Source organism: Felis catus, chromosome B3, assembly GCF_018350175.1.
Source record: "Felis catus isolate Fca126 chromosome B3, F.catus_Fca126_mat1.0, whole genome shotgun sequence".
Taxonomy (NCBI): Eukaryota; Metazoa; Chordata; class Mammalia; order Carnivora; family Felidae; genus Felis; species Felis catus.
This window is the reverse complement of record NC_058373.1, coordinates 19271838-19286491: the sequence shown is the minus strand read 5'-3', so window position 1 is coordinate 19286491 and position 14654 is coordinate 19271838. Positions and strand designations below refer to the sequence as shown.

The following is a 14654-nucleotide window of genomic DNA, read 5'->3' as shown; positions in this document are numbered from 1 at the left end:
GTGGGATGGAGCCCCGCCCCCCCCCAAAAAAAACAAAAACTCATGAAATTGTATCAAATACAGCAAACGGGACAGTTTATACACTATCCTTCCCTCCAGATCAATGGGAGGCAGTTCATTTCAGGCTGAAAGGAGTCCAAGTGCTTCTCAGCGCTGGGCCTTCTTAAGAGTAACAGTTACTCACGGGCCCGTCCTGGGAACAGCAGCCGATGCTGAGGGTCCTGGAGGCCGAGGCATCACACCCCAGGGGAGGGGGCTGCTGCACAGTGCTGGGCCCCCCTGCCTCCCTTGACCTCCTCAGGTGATGCCCCTGGCAGGGGCAGGGTGGCAGGGACACAGAGGGTCATCTGCCCCAGCTGGGTGCCCTCTGCTGGCCAGGTGCCTGGCACCACCCGTGTGTCTGTGGTGCCCCCTGGTGACTACCCGGCCCTCGGCCCTCTGTCCACCCACCAGTCACAGAGGGGCACCAACTCTACCCTTGGACTTGTAACGTGTTTTACTTGGGAGTACAGGGGGCAGATTGTGACCTTTTTTTTTTTTTTAGGTTTTTATGTTTTAAAGTTTTTTTAATGTTTACTTTTGAGAGAGATTGAGAGAGAGAGAGAGAGAGAGAGAGAGAGAGAGAGAGAGAGAGAGAGAGAGAAAGTACAAGCAGGGGAGGGGCAGAGAGAGAGGGAGTCACAGAATCCAAAGCAGGCTCCAGACTCTGGGCTGTCAGCACAGAGCCCGATGCGGGGCTTGAACTCATGAACTGCCAGACCATGACCTGAGCCAAAGTCAGACACTTAACTGACTGAGCCACCCAGGCGCCCCATATTGTGACCTTTCTTGATACCACCACTGGGGACACCGACTATCCTGTCCTCTACAGTTGGCTCAGCAGTGTGAACAGGCTGCCTGCTTTGAACTCCTTACTCCATGCACTTGTCTCTTCCCTTGTCAAAGGGGGTCCACGCCACCCCCGCCATCACAACCAGCTTGTCACCGAAAGTTGTGCAGGGCCTCCCAGTACCCCCACTGGGAGGGGAAGACCGCAAGCAAACATGAATTCCTCCGGGGCCGAGCAGTAAGGTCCCAGACAGAGTTCTTTCCCTCCTGATTTGTGGCTTCTGGCCCCACTAGGAACCAGAAAACCGAGTCGGCAAGCTGCTGGTGGGAAGGAATGGACCCAGAGCTGGGGGCTGATACAGGCGATCTCCCCAAGGGCAGAGCTGGGGCGGTGGACTGAGCGTATGGCCCGGGGCCCCCCTGAGGGTAGCAGTGACTTCTGTCCCCATTGAAACATGCACACCTTGGGGCTTGAGACTCGATGCCCATCCTCCCTGAGAACACACAGATGCAAGGTGCCCTCCTGGCCCTTTTGGGGTCCCTGAACATGGGGGGAAGCTTCACTTTTCCCTGCAGGAGAACCTGTGGGGGCCCAGGTAGCCGGTGCGGCAGGACTGGGGGCCGAGGACTGTGCCCTCTTCCCGGGGCTGCCCTGATGCCTTCCGGCAACACTCATCAGCTCCAATCTGGGGCGGCACCCAGAGCCAAGGGATGAATATGATCTGTGCTCTAGGCTTTTAGGGGCTCCCATTCAAGTGGGGGGAACAGGTCTGCATATACCCCAAGATAAGAAAGCAGCCCGTGTTGGTGGGTTGGGTGGGGCGGGGGGACTCGGGACTGTGGCAAAAGGCACTTTCCTGAATTCACATCCAAAGAAGCTTCTAACCCTCAGGAATTCCAGTTGGGGAGGGAGACAGGGGTGGGGGGTGGGGGGGGCAATAAGGCCCCACCTACAGTGCTCCCTCCGCTCTGCACACGGGCCTCAGTGGGCCCCGTGGGGGCGGGGGCGGGAAGGACACAGCCAGAGCAGGTCAGACAGAGGGCTGCTGGGCTGTGCTTACAAGTTTCAACCCTGCAGAGTCCTGGTGGATAAAACCCCACGCTCCCCCTTCCCCTTCACATAGCTGTTTTCATTTGGCTCACTTCCTCCCAATCTTTGCTCATAAACATGCACATTTTTGACAGCTCAACATTTTTTGTTTTTGGTCTCAGAAGCTCAGGAGAAGCATGTGGATTGCACTGCAATGTGGAGCGATTTCCTCACAAAGGCTGAAAATGAGAAATAGATGGCCTGTTCGACTCACATCGAGCTGGAAAAGCCCCAGGGGGACTTCTTTGAGAGCGTTTTCTGAGAAATCCACATCCCTGAGGTGGTTTTTCCAAAAGACAGCCATTTTGTCTGGTAGAGATTCCAGGGCATTTTTGGATGCTCTACAACATTTCTAAGAGTGCGACAAGAAAGAGAATGAGACATTAGTTAGCTTGTCAAGTGCCGGGGGGCCTAGGAGAAAGACCGTTTCCAAACCTGATATTAAAAATCAGAATGCTACAATAAGCTTCTGTCATAAGTGCAACGGAGTCAAGACGCTACAAACTGTTATTGTCCCGTTTTCCTGTCCTTTTGCCCCAAGAAAGGGACGGGAATGGTTTCCTGAGGGAGACAAAGGTGGCTCATAGTCCTTTCCCTTCATTCCAGAACATCTGGCCCATTGTCCTTGGAAATAATGGCATCATTCAGGACCATGCTCCAGAGAGGAACCGTTTCCCACACACATATGTTTCCACCAGAATGTTAATGCTAGTGACAGAGAATTTCTTGGTTCAAAACCAATGGCAATAAAACATAAATATTCTTTATGGTATTCCATCTGTTTTAACAAGCAAACTTCCCAAGAAGCAAAACCACCATTTAATTGGCAGTGCTGTGGAGGCAGATGATTTCTGCTTCTTTATTCTGATTTCACAGCTATCTGAAAGGAACTGTGCCCCCATTCTGGGGCAGAAGTCTTCCTACACCGGACATGTGAGCTGCGACTGTGGAAAGTTCTATGGGCATCATGGTGTGAACCTCAAGCCCGGAGCCAGGTGCTGGCTCTCACGTGAGTTACCTGCCTGAGACACTCAGGGGCTGGATGCTCTTGAGGGACACTTCCGAGGGTAAGAGGGGGACGGCAGTGCTACTACCCAGTGTGGCCACCCAGGGGGCGCAAGTGAGCGCACTGAGAGAGCCCTGGGTAATGACCACAATACTAACCAAAGGGCAGGCCCAGGCATCTGGAAACATCTTCAGGTTGTTTCTGGAGACATTCAGATAACTGAGTGACTTGAAAGAATGAAGGAAAAGGGCAGGGAGTTCCGTCAATTTATTGTTAGAGATGTCGAGTTCCTGCAGCTTCCGCAAACCGATCCAGTTAGTGGCTAGGTGAAAATAAATAAATAAATGCATCAGTAAACAAACAAACAAACAAAAAAGGTCCTATCAAGAAGTACACCACAACAAAGTAAGTCAGGTTACTGATGATCCAACCTACCACTTTCTTCTTCAAACAACTTTTCCAAGTAGTTTTTTGAAGCTGTCAATTTTTGAAGTTTTAAGAGGTGCAAGAATCCTGGTGGGAGATGGGGCAATTTGTTGCTGGAAATGTCAATTTCCAGGAGCCTGTGGTTGGGGAAGAAGGAAGGCAAGGCATCAGAACAAAGAGGCAAAGCATCAAGGTTCCGTGTCTCTGCACACGTATTTCTCTTTTCCCCTTGCAACAAGCTAAAGAGTGTGGGTTTTAAATGCAGAGTAGGATTGGTATTCATTGCATTAACTGTGTAGACAAAGAAAATCAACTGTCTCTTTCGTGGGCCCTGGTCTCACTGACTCATAGGGTTGCAAACCTTCCTCAATATATGATAGCAAAAGAAGCTGGTGTCCTGAAAGTTCCTGGAAGGCCATAGGGCGGTGCTTTCAGGCATCTGGAACCTGGTTAGGGACCCCCGCTCAGATAGCACTTGACCTTTAAATGTTTGTGTGCAGTTGGGGCACCTGGGTGGCTCAGTTGGTTAAGCGTCCGACTTCAGCTCAGGTCATGATCTCATGGCTTGTGAGTTCCAGCCCCGCGTTGGGCTCTGTGCTGATGGCTCAGAGCCTGGAGCCTGCTTCGGATTCTGTCTCCCTATCTCTCTGCTCCTCCCCTGTTCACGCTCTGTCTCTCCCTCTCTCTCAAAAATAAATAAACATTGAAAAAATTAAATGTTTGTGTGCAGCCTTCTTCCTCATGGGTTATGTCTGACCTTATACTCTTTGCATAGGTTTGCATAGCTCTAAGGCTCAAGTCCTTCGGAAGATGGGGCTTTGCAGGTAGGTATCACCAATACATCCATGTACTGCAGGGGGAAGGTGCAGGCCTGTTCCCACGCTCTCCCTCCCCCCCGCAAAAGGAGACCAGGAGTTGCTCACACTATCCACCTGCTGTTAATTCTTTCTGTGACGCCTTTCTCACTTAACTTTCCCTGGGAGGTGGAATAAAAGCTTTGCACCAGCCAGGAGTATTTCAGCATCCTCTGATTCCTGCGTGCGAGACCAAGACTGGATGTCTCAGGCAGGCAGGTCTGCGTGGCCACCAGTGGGAATATAAATGTGGGCTGGACAAACCGCCCCTCTAGACTTCTCTGCGTTCACTCCAAAAAGCGGGGAGGCCTTATTCCTCAGAGCTTGTATAAGGGCAGGCAGAACTTCTCTCCCATTCCTGAGAGTTTGTTTTCAAAACCACAAAGGACACTTAGGGAGTACGTGTAGGAGGAGGGCAGTGGTGGCGGCTGGGTCCAGAGGTCCCCATCCCCACTCTGGGGGGCCTGCGTGGGCCGAGTGCCCACCTGGAACAGATGATTTCATCCGATGACTGCACGCCAGGCAGCTCTCCCAGGTGGTTGTTGGAGAGGTTCAGCTTCCGGAGGTTGATGAGTCCCCAGGGGATGACGGAGGGGAGGGAAGACAGGCAATTGGCAGAAAGGTCCAGCTCTGTGATCTGGCAGGAGATGTCTATGAGCCAGTCTAGATCTACCCAGGGCAACTTGAGATGGGACCATTTCACACGCAGCGCCTGGATTTGGAGAAAGGAGAAAAGCACCCACGGATGGTGAGCCCACGGCCAACGTAGGCTTGGGATAAAGCAATGGTTTATTCATGTGTGAGTCTGTCTGTTCATCTCAGCTGGAGTCCCTGGACATCAGGATCTTGGCTGACTTGTAGCTGGCATTGGGGATGTACCTGTTCCCATCTGCACCTGTGTCTCACAGGTAATCTCTGCAAGACTCCACCTCACTCTCTGGCCTCTAGAGGGAGCAAGCGTTACCTCTCACAGGGCAGGAATCAGCAGGAATGGCACCTGCTGTGTACAGGGGGGAGGCCACCCACACTTAGAGGAATCTCCCCAGACTGGAGCAGAAGGCTGAAGGTCTTCTGACCTCCCTCCAGGGGCCTCTTCCCTGTGATTAGAGATGCTGCTGCCAGCAACATGGCGGGCCCCATGTTGGGTGCTTTGTGGATGGGCTTGCTGAGAGAGAAAGAGAGACAGAGAGAGAGAGACAGAGAGAGAGAGCAAGAGACTGAATACACAATGGCCAGGCCATATGTAAAAAATGGAACTTTGACACACAAGCAGCAACCTGCCCAGAAAACTAACCCCCTTATCTGTAGTAACCAGCCCAAGAAGCCAGCCTGTTCTAAGCCAGACTCATAGGAAGCCAAGCCTCCATGGCTAACATCAATCCAGGAAGCTACACAATAGCTTCTGGAACAGTTGAATTCAAATTGCCAGGGCTTGACTCATAATGGACAGCGTCACTAGTCTTTGGCCCTATGTCCAACTTAAACCAACCAGAGAAAGCCAAAATGCTCCCCCAACCAAACATGTAGAACACCCCCCCCCCCCGCCCCGCTTCTATTTAGCTGCCTCCAGCTTTCCCATTGAGAGCCTCCAGTTGGGAAACACCCAAGGCTTTTCCCTTTTCCCCACTATAAAGCTTTCTCACTCTTCTGCCAAAACACAAGCGAGCGTAGTTGACTCCCTTCCTACAGCAAGCTCTGAATAAATCGCCTTTGCTTTCCTCATCGGGTTAGTTTTTGTTTATTTCCACAAGGCAGAGTCAGAAAGGCCAGAAGCTTGCTGGTGTGTGGTGGTAAAAAGAGATCTGGTAAAAAGAGATCTGGTTAAGTACGCACGAACAGGGCTTTTCTCTTTCTTCTGGATTATCAAAGAATTTGGGGCTCAGTTAGGTTTCGGGGGGGCGGGAGGAGGAAATCAGCTTCTGGGCTTGTTTCTCCAAAGCAGCTGGAAAGGCGTATGAGAAAATTAGAGGAACAAAAACCAGGGCTTGGCAGATGGGAAAATGTATTCACCAAGCCCATGGCGGGAAAGACCAGTAATAACTTGGGGTAAAGTTTGCTTTCAAAATTGGCAGCAGCAGACTGCTTCTGTGGCCACTAGATGGTGATAGTGTGTCGTCTTTATCTCCTTAGCTGAGCTGCCAGGATTGGAAAGGGTAGGTCTACCACGCCCTCTCAAAGCTCTGGTCTTTGAACCAGGGGATGAAGGACTGTGTCTCTGTCTTATCTCTCTCTCCATTCACGTGGATGAAGAGGGACAAGAGATGGCATACTGGATTTCAGGACAAAAGAATGGAGTTTTAACTGCAGTTGATTTTTAAAAAAAGACAAGTCATTCTATTGCTGTTTCTATTGTCATTACTGTTCCCCCCACAATTTTTTATTTTGAAAAAGTTCAGAACTGCCGAAAAGCTGAACTTGGACACAGTGAACACCCCTAAAATGCCCTGCCCCTAGGTATCACTGTTACTCTGTTGCCACATTTTGCTTTCTCTCCTTTCTCTCCACAGACACTTTTCATTCTTTGCGGAATCATTTCCAAGTAAATTAGCGCCATCAGGACACTTAACCCCTAAATACTTCAGCATGTATCTCTGAAGAACAAGAATATTTTCCTAGGTGACCTCCATTATTTATCATTTTCAAGGAATGAAATCGATACGATTATTATCAAATCCACAGTCCACATTCAAACAGTCCCAGCCGTCCCAGGACATGTCTTTTATAACTATTTTATGTCCTGATCCATGATCCCATCAAGAATCACACACTGAATTTATTGGTCATGTCCCTTTACTCTTCTTTAAGCTAGAAGAATCCTCATGGCTTTTTATGTCTTTTCCAACATTGGCATTGCAATTTTTCAAGTCATTCCAGTTGTCTCATAGAATACCCCATAATCTGAATCTACTCAATTGTTTCCCAATGTTGAGATTCAAGTGAAGCATTTTTGGCAAAAATCTCAGACAATGATGAGTCCTACCAATTGGACCTCATGCGAGGGCAACTGATGTCAGGTTATTCCCCTGTTGGTGATGCCGGGCCTGACCTCTTGTTGAAGGTTGTGTCCGTCAGATCCCTCCTTTATAAAGGTACATTTTGCTCTTTGTGACTAATGAACAAGCTGTGGGGTGATACTCTGAGACTAGTGAGTATCTTGTGTTCCTACATCATTTCATCCACTGATTTCAGCATCCACTGTTGACCCTGGCCTGACTCAGTTAGTACACTGATGGTTGCAAAACAGTGATTTTTCTAAAATGATCATTCCTTCTACACTTGTTACTTGGCATTCTTCTGTGCAGAAGGGTGTCTCCCTCTCCTTTTAAGTATCACTATGGACTCATGGATTCCTTTTTTACTCAAAGTATTGCCATTGCTATTATCATTATTTCTTTTGCTGCTCAGATCATCCCCAGTTTGGCCAGTGGGAGTCCCATCAAGGGGGCTCCTGTGTTCCTCTGACATGTCCCTACATGTTTTGGGCACTTCCTTACTTCCTGGCAAGATAAGGTGCTCCAGTCTCTTCTGGTGCTTTCCAAGCCCCAGCCCTGGAATCAGCCCCGATTCCCTTTAGCAGAAAATGGTATTTAGAAACCAAGATCTGGTGTTAGGTGTACCCACTGCTACTGGAGTGTCACTGCTTCTCAGCCCACTGATCCAACACAGCTCTGTGTTACACACAGAGATGCCTTCATTTCAAATCCAGCCACATGCGCTTCTCCCTAATCTTTCCATAATTCCTAATTGTATCACCCTTCATCTGGCTATTATTGGTTTTCATCTGTTAAATAAGCGGTTTGGACCTGATGATGTCTAAGTCACTTCTGGACCCAGGATTCTGTCTGGCTCGTGTGCTTCGAAGGACAGTGTTCTCCTACCGGGAGCCTTGGGATAAGGAAGACAGCCAACCCAGGAGCAGGCTGGCAGGAAGGTCACTGTGTCAGGTTTTGCAATGTCAAGTCAAAGAAGGCCCTCCAAGGGCCTGGCTGCCCCCTCTTCCTGGGTTCTTGGAGACACACACAGGTCCCAGGCCCAGACAGCTGGACACAAAGCCAAGAGGGCCCAGATTGCAGTCTGACTCTCCACTCACCCTGTGTGGCCATTCTGGTCAATCAATATCAAGCGGATTGGACTTGAATGGAAACGGCAGCCAAATGTAAGCTGACGAGGAGGCTGATTTGGGTTTGATTTTTAACAATAAATCTTAGGTGTCTATTGAAAGTCTCATACATAAAACTATAAGACCATCAAAAGTAAATGAAAATGAGAAATGCATCAGAATATTACTGTGACACGAACCACTTATGCTACAAATGCATTAGACATCCTTGGCGGATGAGCTTAGGTGTTCTTTCCCCACAATGGCAATCTCCCTCCGGCATCTCCTGCACGTTCTGGGAGACCAGAGCTGCAGCTTGTAAGTACATGAAGAGCAGGGACTTGACCTCAGAAGACTCTGAGCCCTGTGTCTGAGCCCCTCCAGGTGGGGGTCTTGGGCAAGTCGTGGTGGATGTGAATACCATCTTGGGCTCGGTCTGGCTCAACTCCCTTTATATGAACTTGCCCACTGATTTTGTACTGTGCTAACTCAAACCAAGGGTCATCTCCTATGCCCCAGCGGGTGTGGCCTGTCCAGAGCCTGGTCCGTGTGCACCTCCCTGCAGAGCCTTGACTGACAGTCTCTGAAGGTCACCAGCATGCCTAGCATGTAGCAGACACTAAATAAATGTTTGTGCACTGACAAGAATCAAACCACCGAGAACCGCAGTCCAATCCATATTCACACCTCTAACCAGATCGATCATCCTAAGATGTCAAGGTCTGCTCAGAACCTTTCAGGCTCCCCACACCCCCCACCTGAATGCAGCAGGACATCCGAGCTCCTTCCCTGGGCAGCCCCACACTGCCAGTCTCCCCAGCCTCTTTCCAGCTTTACACCTCCCTGTCTCCTACCTGCCCTCTGCTTGCCCTTTGCACTCCTCTTGGCAGAGGGTTTGTGGAGTTAATAATTTGTTGTAGGTAGAAGAAGTTGGGGGATGGGCATGCTCCCAAGAGCAGAGGATTCAAGGCCAAGGATAAAGCGCCAATTAAAGCACAGCAACAGCCTATTCATGAATGAACCACATGGCTCAGAAAGTGGACCCAACACTGAAATTCCTAGGTAGGCTGTGGGGACCAAGGGAGTGTGGCCTCGCTGTCAGTAACTGACTGTCCCATCTGCCAAAGGGCTGCTGGGGCTGTTGATAGTCCCCCCGGAACGTGCGTTGTTTGGTAACACTTGGACACTGTGGCAAACACATTGTGGGCGCTGACATTTTTTGTAAAAGCTTCTTCCTGAAAACTGACCTCCTGTTGATGGTGGGTGTCATGAGGTCACTCAAGGACCAAGTTTCTGCAGGCCTGGCTGGCCGGCCTCTGCCTTCACACTCTGCTCTGCCACTATGATGAAGGGGGCAAGAAACCTCCTCCTGGCTCTGCACCCCGCTCCGGTTTCTCTCCCCTGGAATTCACAGTCCTCTTAGCTCCTGTCTACATCCTACTTGTGCAAGCTTCAGTGCAAGGACTGCCTTCCTCATCCCCAACCAGGGTCTGCATCGCCTCCAGTTACGTGACAAGGACACCACCTTGCTTCACTTGCGTTTGTACATTTAGCCACGTTTGCTTGAGTACTGTGACGTGTAAGCCATTCTGTGAGCACTGGGGCAGATGAGAGAAATGGCTTACCAAATGGAACCAAGGCGCAGGGAGATTATGGTTTAAAGGACAGAAGTGTGTGTGTGTGTGTGTGTGTGTGTGTGTGTGTGTGTGTGTGTGTTAAATATGCATCTGGTCACCCTAACTCATGGGTTTCTTTTTTCTTTTTTTTAATGTTTATTCACTTTTGAGAGACAGAGACAGAGCATGGGCAGGGGAAAGGCAGAGAGAGAGGGGGGGGACACAGAATCCGAAGCAGTCTCCAGGCTCTGAGCTATCCGCACAGAGCCTGATGAGGGGCTCGAACTCATGAACCATGAAATCATGACCTGAGCTGAAGTCGGACGCTCAACCAACTGCGCCACCCAGGTGCCCCTAACTCATGGGTTTCTTTTTTTTTTTTTTTTTTTTTTTAAATTTTTTTTTAACATTTTTATTTATTTTTGGGACAGAGAGAGACAGAGCATGAACGGGGGAGGGGCAGAGAGAGAGGGAGACACAGAATCGGAAACAGGCTCCAGGCTCTGAGCCAAAAGCCCAGAGCCTGACGCGGGGCTCGAACTCCCGGACCGCGAGATCGTGACCTGGCTGAAGTCGGATGCTTAACCGACTGCGCCACCCAGGCGCCCCATGGGTTTCTTGATCTTCATGGACTATGAGCAGGTGATGCTGACCACACAGCCACAAAAGAACACTTGTAGGGAAACCACACGTGCTTCTTTTTGGGGGCACTGTTCTAGCAGAAGAAAATCATCAGTAACAAGTGAGTGGCTGTGTGCCATTGAATTCCCCAGACACGAGGAAGAGGGGGAAGCAGATGCTGCCATTTCCCAATATTTAGCTCTTTCTGGGTCTTACACCCGCCAGAGCTTCTGCAGGGTTGAAAGCTGTTAAAGTCAAGCTCCCAGAGAAGTCAGAAAAAGCAGAAGTCTGAAAACAGGAAAACACACTCAGAATATAAACATCCTTGTGACAAGATTTCTGGGCTTGGGAGCTGCAAATAAATGTGTGAGACTTCTACCTGGTCTTGGGTTGGTGTGAAAACTTTCCTTGACAAAAGTTATTTGGGTGCACAAACACTGTAGGGTGCCCAAGCGTTTACGGAACAGTGAAAGGAGTCTAACCCACGCAGAGTTAAGAAGATAATAGTACACGTCACATGGAAACGGAGCCGGGTAAGCCCCGAAGCCTTCATTACTTACTTGTGTTTAGTCCGGGAAGGATCACAATAAACAAGGTTCTGGGGGACAGAAGCCAGCAATTGCATAATGAAATCCATGCACGCGGAATCGCAAAATCAAAGACAGCTGGATGCGGAGACCCCCCCCCCCCGCCCCAATTCACCAGCACTGTGGTTAAGGCACCCCCACTCCAGAGCAAACAGACGGATACGTGTTCCCGTTTGTCCTCAATCACGAGCCCTTTAAATTTTGGGCCAAAGAGAAGGAAGTACTACTCTTCCAGGAGGCACAGTGTGATGGCTCAGAAACATATTTCCTGGGACAGTGGTAGTGATTAGAATCGAATCAAGAAGGACTAGGTGTATGTAAGGGCATGGCTCAATACGGACAGTGATGTTTGGAGTGCTTCTGTGTGTATGAAAAACCTCCTTGTCCTGTAGTGGAGGCTGCGGTCCAATTACCCGCCTTTACACAAGCCTTCTTAAAGCCACCGGACATAAAATGTCATGGTGAGAGAGCCAGTGGACCACAATGATATCACTTATGGTTGCTTTTATGTCAGTGCAACCTTTATTGGTGGAAGAAAAATAATTGGTAAGTGGAGGGCTGTGGTCTACAAAGCTTTCGGCCTGGTTTTTAACGTTGACAGTTGCAGGTTGGTGGGGTGGGGGTGGGGGGTCGCGCGGAGGGCCTCTGCCATTGGTTAGGTGGAGAGCAGCCTCACCAGAGTAGAGGTTCGATGTTACATCGTTACTTGTCTCTGCGGGGCCCACAGAGCAGAATTCGTACCTCTTCTCCCTGTCTTGCCAATTCATCGTTCCTCTCAGTTGGTCAGCATTTGACCTGTGGCCTATGGTTAACTGTGTAAGAATCTTCCCTCCTAGAGACTATAAATCCCTTGAGGTAACCGACTGGAGCTCCATGACACTAGGGAATGGCACAAAAAGGCAGCTTCTTGAATTAGTCTATTCAATCAAGACGTACATGTTAAAAGGGGATGGGGGAGGGGCACGTGGGTGGCTCTGACGGTTAAGCGTCTGAGTCTTGATTTCAGCTCAGGTCATGATCTCATAGTTTGTGAGTTCGAGCCCCACGTTGGACTCTGCACTGACAGTGTGAAGCGTCCTTGGGATTCTCTCCCTCCATTTCTCTCTGCCCCTCCCCTGCTCACACATGTTTCCCCCTGCCGCCCCAAAATAAATAAATAAAGTTAAAAAGAAATAAAAGGGGATGCAGGATAAATAGAATCTTCTAAAATGTACTTGTGAATCCTTGGCCAACATAAAACTCAAGCCCTTCTTTCTATGATTAAGCAAAAATTCCTGGGATGATGGCAGAGGGGTCTTCTCCTTGTTGAACCAGCCAGAAAGACAGGAACAACTTTCTGATAGGGAAAGGAGCAGACAGGGCAACCAGACCGCTGCGGAGGCCACAAAACCAATGGGTCTAATCTAAACAGAACTGACTTGCTAAAAAGCCTGAGGAATAAACCCAAAGAAACCCTAAAAGTGAAGATGCCTGCAAATGTTCTCTGGGAAGCCGCACTGTGAGAGGAGGTCATGGATGACAAGGGTTTGGCTGGACAGAGGACCAGCATGTTGGGGACGGCAGCCCTGTCCCAGCCTCCTCGTGCGCGTGAGGGCTATGACACATAAGAACCGTCTGTGCCTGCCTCGTCATCCCCGGGAGGAACGCTCCATGTGAGACCTTCCAAACCCCTGCCGCTCAAGTCCCTGCCAGAGTGTAGGGCTCTCGAGAAGAGAGGGAACATTCAGCATGTAAAGATGAGCAGGACACTGGATGTCTGCCCATGCACACAAAGTGGGCACGAGTGGTGGACCCAGGTCAAGGGCAACGGAGCGGCGGCCACAAGGATGGTGTTATGAGCTGAATTGTGTTCCCCATAAAAGATACGTTGAAGCCCCAATCCCCAGTACCTCCAAATGTGAGCTCCATTGGAAACAGGGTCTTTACAGAGATAATAAAGTCAGAACGAGGTTATTAAGGCAGGTCCTCATCTAATATGACTGACTGGTGTCCTTCTGAAAAGGGGAGACTGAGTCACAAAGGCAGATACATGCAGAGAGAGGACGGTGCAAAGACGTGCAGGGGAAAATGGCACGTGGCTGGGGTGATGGGTTTACAAGCCAAGGAAAGTCGCAGACTGCCAGGTACCACCAGAAGTTAGGAAGAGGCAAGGAAGGACCCTCCCCTGGAGCGGAGAGGGAACAGAGTCCTGCTGCTGACATCTTGATGTCAGACTTCTGACCTTCAGAACTTGAGACAACACATTTCTCAACAACCAGTGTTTGGTACTTCGTTACGGTAGCAGTGATATAGAAGACAACAAGTGAAACGAAGACTACAGAAGTCAAGACCTGAGATCTTGGAACATTCCATCAACAGAGGCCCACGCATTAAAAAAGGAAAACAAAGAAACAGAGATTCTTGAAGTCCAACAGGATGCCTATTGAGGCAAGTAGATTAGAAAGATGATAAAAAGGTAAGGGAAAGGACAGCAAGATCGGTCATGAAATTAGCAAAAAGCCTGAGAGGGCTCCACAGTGTAAAGGAGCGTTTCAAAACGGACCTGAGAATAACTACAGGGAGTAAAGGAAGGGACAGATAAAGACAGAGGGGAGGTCAGCCTTCTTTTCAGACTCAGGAGGAAGATTAATTTAATGAGGCAGTTAGTGAAATGACTGAGGAAAAACAATGTAATCTGTTCTGAAAAAGCATGTCTGCTCAAAATGCTGCAATATCAGAATTAGTATAGTGGTTCGCTGCCAATATCATTCAAGACAAACAAACACAAGGAAATATTACCATAGAAACCAGATCAATGGGAAACAGAAGTACCAAAATAACTTACAAGCAAACCAATGATGGCACGTTCAACAGTCAACACGGAACTGTCTGCTGCCTCCAAGGGCACACTCAAGGTCAGACTGTAGGGAAACCGTCTGGAAGTCAAGCTAGGATCACAGGATGACACATTCTTGGTGACTCTCTGCGATGCACGTACCGGCTTTCCTGCCCACTCTTTCGGCGGACTCTCACAGTAACCTTGTAAGGTCAGGCACCATTTGCCCATAAAGAAGCTCAGGGAGACAATCTGCTCAAAGGTAACAGAACCAGGATGGCGATGCAGGTGCCCAGTGCTCTGTCTGGTCCCATCCTACCATACCGCCGTGTTCCCATGGCCGTGGAAAAGCTGACACTGTTTCAAAGGCATGACGAGAAATAACCAAGGCTCCATAATAGTAATAAAGATACGCGAACAACCCCCACCCCCAAATACAGCCATGCTAAGTCTTTGTGCTCCAACCCAGGGCAAAAGGGAAAAGAAAAACTAATGAAAATTGAAGAAAAGTACCAGCAGACTAGGACAGATCCACTAAGCAAAAAATGAAGCGAGGAATTCTAGAGGTACACACCACCATAAAAATGGGAGACACCAATGGTAGGAGGCAGGAGAATGGGTTTTGTGTTCAAATAGATAGGAGGGTGCATATTTACTGATTAAATTCTGAGTGTGAAGGAAAAGTAAATAGGAAAAAGGAAAAGGAAAAAAG

The 14654-nt window shown here is 49.3% G+C and overlaps 1 protein-coding gene across 4 annotated transcripts in view; it reads right to left on the bottom strand.

The window, feature by feature from the left end:
• LRRK1 (leucine rich repeat kinase 1) overlaps nucleotides 1-14654 on the bottom strand; it is a 132920-nt gene that overhangs the window by 47914 nt on the left and 70352 nt on the right. For all 4 annotated transcript variants that reach the window (XM_045058899.1, XM_045058898.1, XM_023254990.2 and 1 more), the window contains 4 exons: nucleotides 4690-4916; nucleotides 3360-3487; nucleotides 3083-3246; nucleotides 2133-2270 (listed from right to left, as the gene is read on the bottom strand). In XM_045058899.1, the coding sequence (XP_044914834.1) occupies nucleotides 2133-2270; nucleotides 3083-3246; nucleotides 3360-3487; nucleotides 4690-4916 (657 nt within the window). The remainder of the gene's footprint in view (nucleotides 1-2132; nucleotides 2271-3082; nucleotides 3247-3359; nucleotides 3488-4689; nucleotides 4917-14654) is intronic.